Source organism: Heterocephalus glaber, unplaced genomic scaffold (genome assembly GCF_053883595.1).
Source record: "Heterocephalus glaber isolate CG9 unplaced genomic scaffold, H.glaber_assembly_v1.0 deba00001504, whole genome shotgun sequence".
Taxonomy (NCBI): Eukaryota; Metazoa; Chordata; class Mammalia; order Rodentia; family Bathyergidae; genus Heterocephalus; species Heterocephalus glaber.
Genome location: NW_028258324.1, coordinates 3,737,235 through 3,745,713, shown reverse-complemented (window position 1 = coordinate 3,745,713; position 8,479 = coordinate 3,737,235). Strand labels below are relative to the sequence as shown.

The following is an 8,479-nucleotide window of genomic DNA, read 5'->3' as shown; positions in this document are numbered from 1 at the left end:
CAAGGGACATATCAAACACATCTGGCTGGCTGATTTTTTTTTTTTTTGGTTGATGATCCTAACTGGGGCTTATTTTGGAGGTAGGGCTTATATTACGAACATCCTGAAAAAAATCACTCTAGGGCTTATTTTCTGGTTAGGTCTTATTTTGGGGGAAATTCGGTAGTCTGTAGCTTGGTTCTCTACTCCCATTCCCTTGTAGTATGGTCATTAGTGAGAGACCTCATTGGGGACAGTGGAAGACAAGATTTTCCAGGCCTCTGGAGGTCTGCCAGGGTTCAGAGCACAGTCACAGGGGGTTGGGTGGGGCCAGCTATGTTTGAGCAACTGACCTGGCAACGGGGTGGACCTGACCAACAGCCTCTTCTGCCATCTCTTAAGCAGGCAACCATGGTTCCTCTGAGGCTCCTGGTGATTCTTTTGGCTCTGGCTGTCTCTGGTGAGGAGCTGGTGGGAAGGGGAGCCCCAGTTTTCCCTCGTAGTTGTGACCCTTCGATGGGCTACCATGGAGGGAGGGCTGGGGGACAAGCGGGAAAGGGTATCAGAACCCTTGACCCTTGTTCCTTATCTTATCTTGCTTCCTCAACTAAGTTCTCTTTCCCCATCTGTGAAATGTCAGATGTGGGGACAAGGAAGGACCTCGGTTACTTGGTCCCAAGATGTGGCCAGGTCCTGTGGCAAAAGGGTGAGACTGTGCTTGTATGTGTGGTTCTCTGAACATGGGAGGCCTCCAGCCTGAGTTTCTGCTCCTCACAGACCTCCACAGCCTGCCCTGGTTTGTAAATGTCTCTGAGAGCAAGGGCCCCGGCACTGTCCTTCAGGCATTCACCTTCAACTGCTCCTTCTACATGCCCACCCTGGAGTTGCTAAGCGTGCAGCCACCCACCACCTTCTTCAACACACCCAGCCTTGCTGGGCGTGATGGGATCTATGTGGGAAAGGTAGGGTCATGAGTACAACTGGGAACTATGAGGGGGCCAGGGCAGACTTGAAATCCAAAATCCAAGGGTGTTGTAGGGAGACAGCCTAGGCACCACAGGCCATTGTTCACCCACCACAGGTGACCTTAAGCAGCTCAGCCCGGCTGGATGCCCTTGCAGTGAACCACTATGAGCTGCAGCTGAAATATACATGTGGCAACTTTGTGATGCAGGGACCACTGTTTTTGGATGTGCATCGAGACCCTGGTCATATCCAGTGTGTTGGTAGATTTGTTAGCCCAGGTGAGGCCAGGGGCAGTAGGCAGGGGTGGGCAGGTATGGCTTGAAAAGAGCCTCTCTGACCTCCTCTCTGTGTAGCTGGGGAAATCATTCAGGTGCCGGAGACTGTCAGCCCCGGGGCCTTGCTGTACACCCTGCTTTTCCCAGGCCTGGAAGTCCAGGGAGCCCAGGTGAGCCCAGCACATGGATGACAGGCTGAGGTGGGGGAAGGATGGAGAGCAAGCTCAACCTCTTCCTGGCCAGGCACACCCCACAGGAGGACCCTACAGCACACAGCTGAGCCTCTGTAGGATGTATGTTGTTGGAAAGAACCACCAAGGGCCACCAACCCTCCCAGACACCATGCTGTTTTCCTTTTTTTTTTTTTTTTGGTACTGGGGAGTGAACTCGGGACCTTGGGCTCGCCAGGCTAAATCTCCACCCAGCTGCGCTCTTCTTTCCAGTTCTCCTATGTGTTCTGAGTTCTCCTTGATGATTTTATATCACTTTTGTATTCCAAAAAAGAAAGCAGTTTTTAAAAAAATAACTAATTTTAAAACAGAATTGAAGATCAGGGTAGAATTCAGGGTGGAGGGCAAGGAGTCTAGGCTGGGGCAAAAGTCAAGGGTGAGGCATGAGAGGGTCAGGTGTGCAGGTACTCACTGAATTGTTGAAGGATGTTGACAGTGGTGCTTGGGGCACTAAGTGCTGCATGGAGCTGCTAGCTTCTCATTTCTATCAGATGAACATTACCAGCGCCCAGGACCCTCCATACTTTCCTGGACCTTTCTCTATCAATGAAAAGGGTTTGCTGCGGGTACCATCCCAGGGCCTTAGAGGCCAGGCTCAAAAGGTGAGCATGAGTTGGCCCCTGGGGATATCAGTATATTGGGCAGAGCCACCACTTTCTGACAATTTGTTTGTTGTTGGCCCCCTTGGCTCCTGGACTAATGCTGCCTCTCATAGACCTACCTCTGCTTCCCAATGCTGACTGCAGTATGTGTTGGGCTCTGAAGTTCTACGAAGAGGAACAATCCCTGTTCCCACAGGCCCTCTAGCAGAAAGCAGTGTTTTAGGGCAATCACACATTAAGAGAAAATTCTGAGTAAAGTGGCGACTGAGGAGTTGAAGAAGTTCTCTCTTCAACACTTCCACCTCTTAGTAATTGGCTCGTAGCAACTCTAATCTAACAATTCAGTTGTGAATGCTGAGATATTACTCTTCCTTGAGATGTTTGCAACCTAATAGAAGAATTTATGCCCCCAAAGTATAGAGCTCACAGGAATAGTGAGACTAGCAGAGTGACAGGTCACAGGGGAGGAGTGAATACTGGGGTCCTTATGGAGGCCTCCAGGGAAGGACTGAGTATAAACTAGGGTGAATACATCCCATGATCCTCTTTCCTACATGGTATGCACTGCAGGTCTTTCAGCTGCAGATCTCAGTGACCTTTGGACAAGGCCAAAGCTGCAAAGGGACGCTGATGGTGAAGGTTTTGCCTGGTCCCTCCAGCCAGGTCTCTTTCCTGTAAGGGTTCCCTACTCTGGGAGCAGTGGGGGAGGTAGGGCCTGGCCCCAGGAAATCAGGAGTAGGGGTAGGGTACTGGGTTGCTGGAGCATCCTGGCTCTAAAGGGAAAGGAGCCCCAGGGGAGCAGCCAGGAGACTCCATCAGGATGCATGGGAGCAGGTAGGAGTCAGGGCTCCACTTTTGGTTCAGAAAGAAGACCCAGAATATCATCATACCTGAGAACCTTGTCCCTGGGAGCGAGGTGATTCAGGTCCAGGCTACTGGCTTCGATTTGCGCTATGAAATCTCCTCCCCGGTGCCCAGCCTGCTCTACTCCATTGGACGTGGTGAGGGGGATGGGGAGTGCGGGTACCAGGAAGCCCCTATCACCACCTCACCCTCCGAACCCAGGGCAGCAACCCTGGTTGGGGCCCTGGCCTTGGAGGAGGAGGTGGGATAGCTCGGTCAGTGGCTTTCGCAGTGGGAGTAGTTGGGGTCAGGGGTGGCCTGAGCCGGGGCCAGACCAACTCCACCTCTCTTCCTTCCCATTGAGCCCAGCCGACGGGGTGGTCCGGACCACTGCAGCCCTGGAACTGTCAGGCACCTCAGACGCAGGGGGCACAAGACTACGCGTGAAGGCCTTTGAGCAGCTGCGGCCGTGGGCCAGTGCCGAGCTGGACCTCACCGTGAATGTGCGGCCTGTCAACCGCTGGCCCCCACACTGCAGTCCCGCGCTCCTGGTGTGAGTATGCAGAAGCCTTGCCCTGGCTGCTTGGAGAGATCCGAGGCTCACAGCCGGGCAAGGCTCCTGCCCTGCCTCCCACCCTCACCTCCAGGACCGAAGTCCCTGAGGCCACACCTGTGGGCACCGTGTTGAGCACCTTCATGTGCACTGACCCAGACTCTGCTGATACCAACCTCCACTACCAACTTCGGTTTCACAGCCCTTCCAAGCCTGCCAGCCTCTGTCTCTATGACAGGGTCCTTGAGGTGCCAGCCCCCACTTGCTCTCAAGCCCATCTGTAGGACCTCTAGGGCAGGAAGGGGAGGACAGGTCAAGGATCTGTGGACACTGAGAACTTGGAGGTGGTGGTGTGGTGGTGTGGTGGTTGTTGAGATCACCTGCTTTGTAGTCTGTAAAACAGGATCAGGATAGGCTGACTGGATGCCCGGGCCTGGAGCAGCCCAATGTGGCTTGAGGCTCTTCCAGACCTGGGCTGAGCCCTCCTTCTGGCCCCTCTGGCCAGGTGAACACCACATTGGACTGTGACACTCCTGGGGCCTGCTTCCAGCTTGCAGCTTCCGTCCTGGTGCATGACAGTGGTCAGCCCCAGATGACCAGTATGTAACCCTACTTAATCCAGGACTTTTGATTCCATTGCCTCCTTTCCTCCAGCCCCTCTCCCTCCTTAGTGCTCCAGAGCAGGGGACATCTCCTTCCTCAGACCCCCAGGGCAAGGCTAGGTACACCCTAGCCAGCTCCTTGACTCTCAAATGGCCCCCAGCTGAAGTGCCAGTACTGGTGATGGTGACACCCGTGAATGAGTTCTCCCCAGCCTGTGCCCCACGGACATTCTGGGTTCGTGAGGATGCACAGCCCTATACCCTGCTGGGCTCTGTGGTGGGCACGGATATGGATTATCCCCGAAACAGCATTGAGTACTACACCTCTGGTGGACCCACTGTCTTTGCTGTGGACCGTCTCTCTGGTACTTGCCACCCAGGGCTGGGTGGAGGGGTGGGGGCAAAGTTGGCTCTTCTGGCTGAGGCTGTGGCCATCCCTCCTAGGGGAAGTTCTCCTTCTGGGGCCTTTGGACTATGAACAGCAGAAGTTGTACAGGCTCACTGTCCTGCTGATTGACCATGGGCAAGATTGGGACCCCACCCACCGCCGTTCCAGTTCATGTACCATTACCATTGAGGTTGAGGTGACTGAACCTGAGGCCTTGGGAAGACTTGAAAGACAAGAGTTTGAAATGGACTCTGGTTTCTGCTTTTCTATGCTGTGCCTTAGGTTCTTCTACTGGTTGGTTGGAGGGAATGGGGCCTCACTGTGCAAACTGTTAGAGCCTGTTGCCTGATGCCTGTATTTTGGTTGTGGTAGGAGGAGGCTGAGGGGCTGGACTTGGGTTGCACACACTCCTAACCTGGTGGCCTTTCTTCAGGACGTGAATGATCATGCCCCGGAGTGTGAGCCCCCATTTCAGGAACTCACCATCTCCACTCCCCTGGGCCATGATGTGGAGGTGACCAAAGTGTCCTGCCAGATCCCCCAGGAGCCACAGCGTCTGGTCTTATCCTACAGCATTGTGGGAGGTATGGGTTGTGGGGGCCATGAGGCTGTGGATGAGGGCCAGGTCAAGGCCAACAGTGGTCCCCTTCTCCTACCATTCTGCTTTCAGGGAATAGTCAGAGCCGATTCAGACTGCAAGGGGCCATCCTGGTTCATAATGATCCTGTGTTGGGACCTCCTTGGCCACAGCAGCCCTGTACCTATGAGCTATTGATCCGTGTGGCTGATGCCGGTTCTTCCATCTCCCACCTCAGCACAACGGCCACCATCATTGTGCATCTACTTCCCTGGAGGGCCAGCACAATAGCCACCAGCACTCACAGAGCTATAGTGAGGGGGCCTCAAGCTTAGAGGGTTGGGAGTGAGGAACTTGAAGTGTAAGGAGACCTGGTCTTTCAGATAGAATGGGAGGGGAAGGCATTCTAGAGGAGACTGCTTGATGCAAAGAGCCTGGAAATGCAGCAGTACAAATCTGGGGAGTGGGGCAGCTCAGCCCATGGAGAGGCTTGAAGGCTGGATGGTCAGGCATCTTTGCAGGCCCATGGTAAGGCTGTGTCTTCCATTTCAGGTGCCCTCAATGATGACACCCCTGCTTGTGACAGACACAGAGGTTTTCTGGCAGCCAGAGCCCTGGTTTGTGGTGGTACTGACAGTGACTAGTGCCCTTCTCCTCCTAGCTCTAGGCTGGCTTCTCAGCAAGCTGCTCCAGGGGTAGGGTTCCTTTCCCTGTGCACCCTGCCTCCTTTAGCCCACCTGCAGACCCTGGTTGGGATAAGTGGTTTCACCCAAGATTTGATGACAATGCCCAAGCTAACAGGAAGAAAAACTATTATTGAGGAGGGCTCTGCTGTCCCCTAGAGGTCTCCAGACTGAAATTAGAGAGACACTCGGAGGAAGTGGCATTCTTCATTGGCAGAGCCTAGTCTTGAAATGGGATGGGTGTGGATGGCCCAGGGCTCGAGACCCTTGAGACTATCTTGCATGGGCCATTTATACCACCTATTCTTGACCCCTGTCCTCTACTTAAAATCTGCCCTGCTCCTGTAAACTGAAGTTCTGTGGGTGCAGGACTGAGCTCAGGGGAAGGGAGATTAACAATGTGAGCATCACATACAAACATTGGTTGTTCCTAATATAAAGGAACAGATGAATGGTACCATTTTCTGATACCGGCAGGTCTGTTCTCACTGCTGGGTTCCTCCTCTTGTCATTTTAGGCTGGCCCAGGTGCTGCAGGCACCAAGGAAACCAGGCCAGGCTCTGCTGCTAAATAGGTCAGTCTTTTTTGCATACTTCTATACTTGGGAGTTCACTTCTTTTTCTTTTTTTTCTCGCAGTCCTAGGGATTAAACCTAAGGTCTTTCCACTGAGCTACAACCCCAGCCCTTTTTATTTTCTTTTATTTTGAGACAGGGTCTTACTAAATCACTAAGTTGCCCAGGTTGGGCTTGAACTTGTGATTCTCCTGCCTCAGACTCTCAAAGTGCTGGGATTACAGGCATGAAACATGACACCTGGCTAGGGCTGGTGCCCAAGGCCTTGTCCTGTGCTCTTGCTTCAACTTTTCTCCAGTATTCAAAGAAAAGAAAGATCTATGGAGGGGTTCATGGAGACACCAAGAATGGAGATGTCCCAGGCACCCAGCAGCATCCTAAACTTGGTATGTCAACTTATCCTCCTGGGGAGAGGACACTGAGGCTGCTCCAGAGGACCTCCCTGGCCCTGGCAAACCTGTTCCCTTGCCTGTGAAAGGCTGCCTTTGTGGGACAGCCCACACCAGCACCACTGGGCTGGGGGAGACAGATGGGCTCCTTGCCTGCAGGACAGTCCTTCATTTGCTCCCTGTGGGCAAGCTTCACTTCATTGTATCATCTTGCTTTCTTCTCAGGAGCATTTTGATGGCAAAGCACAGGGTGCTCGTGAGTACCTCCTTTTCCCAAATCATTTTCTTCCTGGGCCCTCATCCCATCCCAGAATTTCCTCTACTGCCAAGCAGCCACCATCTACATTGTCTCTGATGGGTCCACTCTCACCCTCATTTATCCTTCAGCCAATCTTTGTCAAAAACTGATAGGGCTACGAAATGACTCAGACCTGGTCTGGTCCCTGCTTCCAGAGGTAGGGGCAAAGGTGGTGAGGGAGAGCTTTCCACATACTCCAGTGTCACTAGTGAATTATGGCAGAGTAATCTGGGACTGGCCATAGAGAAACTGGTGTCCAGTTTTAGATAATCAAGACTTCCTGTGTGTTTGAGTCAGACCTTAGGGAATTTTTCAAGAAGGGAGGAGACATGTTGGATTCCAGCAGAAAGGAGATCACATTGTGGGGCCCTTCCAGAAGGGGAGGGAAGAAGTTCTGCTGAGACTGCAGTGATCTCTCTCCCCCGCCCCTCTTTCTTTCTGTGTCTGTCTGTCCATGTGTCACCTGTGTTTCCCCCACCCCTCATCATCTGGGGCCAGGCACAGGCAGAGATTACCTGTTCAACACATGCATGGGAACCCAGCGCTGGCTCTGAGTCCAAGCAGCTGCTTCACTATATGTAGGATTTCTTTTTCATGTGATCATGAACTGTGTTTTCAAGTGATTTAATAATAAAACTACAAACAGGAAAGTCCCAGTCTTGTGGTGTATGTGTGGGAGAAGCTCTGACAGCTGTCCTTCCTTGTTCTTGCTTGGAAGAAGCACTACCTTGTGGGTACATCTTAGGAAGCAGTTAAGGTTGTCTTTTTTTTTTTTTTTTCCAGTATCGGGGACTGAATCTAGGGCCTTTCCACTGAATTACATCCCCAGCCCCCCCCCCTTTTTATTTTGAGGCAGGATCTCCCTAAATTGCTAAATTGCTGGGCTTGAACTTGGAATCTTACTGCCTTAGCTTCCCAGAAGTTCTTGGACTCCAGGCGTGGGCCACCATGCCTGGCTAGGTTTTCTTTGAAAATGCATTGTATAATGCTCTGTTTGACAGCGACTGGGAGACTACAGAGGTAAGAGGCTCTTATCTTTGTCAATGACTGAGAGGGCCTCCAGTTGTCCTGTCTTCTTAGGCACCACCTGGTTCCTTTTCCTATCAATAGTAGGCTACTGTTGCTTTTTCAGGGTCTCACCAACCTTCAGGGCAGTTTACCAACTATGTGCAGTGATTTTTTGGGGGAGAAAGATCTGAGGCTTTTGGACTGCATTAACTGGTGGTGCAGGCTTGAGAAACCTGCACGTGGCTAGTGCTGGAGGGATTGGAAGCCCGCTTTTGGGGGGTTTGCATCTCTTCCTGATGTTTCTTCTTGATTTTGCAGCCCTCAGCTCTCCCTATGTTGGGATGAGCTCTTGTGTGTAGGCAAGTGGCCTACAGCAACCTGCAGGAGGACAGGTCTTTCTGGGTGTAATGCTGACCCTCTCTCAAGCCCAGCCTGGGATCAGATCTTGGGCTGCAATCCCTCTATGAGCATCAGCTATATGGTTGGAGGCCACCTTTACTATGATATCCCCA

The 8,479-nt window shown here is 52.5% G+C and overlaps 1 protein-coding gene across 6 annotated transcripts; it reads left to right on the top strand.

Annotated features, from left to right (window-relative positions):
* The first annotated feature begins 203 nt into the window (after nucleotides 1-203).
* Nucleotides 204-7,615, top strand: Cdhr4 (cadherin related family member 4). Of its 6 annotated transcripts, XM_013070145.3 has the most exons (19): nucleotides 207-439; nucleotides 757-941; nucleotides 1,061-1,223; nucleotides 1,299-1,390; nucleotides 1,942-2,052; nucleotides 2,623-2,726; nucleotides 2,917-3,053; nucleotides 3,265-3,448; nucleotides 3,543-3,696; nucleotides 3,954-4,047; nucleotides 4,212-4,415; nucleotides 4,495-4,634; nucleotides 4,872-5,022; nucleotides 5,109-5,329; nucleotides 5,568-5,710; nucleotides 6,216-6,272; nucleotides 6,571-6,658; nucleotides 6,887-6,917; nucleotides 7,458-7,615. In XM_013070145.3, exons 1-19 carry the CDS (start codon nucleotides 316-318, stop codon nucleotides 7,511-7,513), a joined length of 2,439 nt encoding a protein of 812 aa, XP_012925599.1. In that variant the 5' UTR covers nucleotides 207-315; the 3' UTR covers nucleotides 7,514-7,615. The 6 variants fall into 6 exon arrangements, with proteins under 6 accessions (XP_012925584.1, XP_087042218.1, XP_087042217.1 ...); XM_087186092.1 differs by lacking the exon at nucleotides 3,954-4,047 and having other exon boundaries at nucleotides 205-439; nucleotides 4,103-4,415; nucleotides 7,464-7,615; XM_087186091.1 differs by lacking the exon at nucleotides 3,954-4,047 and having other exon boundaries at nucleotides 206-439; nucleotides 4,103-4,415.
* The last annotated feature ends 864 nt before the right edge of the window (nucleotides 7,616-8,479 follow it).

Excerpts from the sequence above, each read along its gene's own strand:
- Cdhr4 (XM_013070130.3), top strand. The coding sequence starts at position 316 with ATGTTTGAGCAACTGACCTGGCAACGGGGTGGACCTGACCAACAGCCT. Across the intron at positions 1,391-1,941 it reads TGGAAGTCCAGGGAGCCCAG|ATGAACATTACCAGCGCCCA; the intron begins GTGAGCCCAGCA and ends CATTTCTATCAG. Across the intron at positions 3,449-3,542 it reads TGCAGTCCCGCGCTCCTGGT|GACCGAAGTCCCTGAGGCCA; the intron begins GTGAGTATGCAG and ends CCTCACCTCCAG.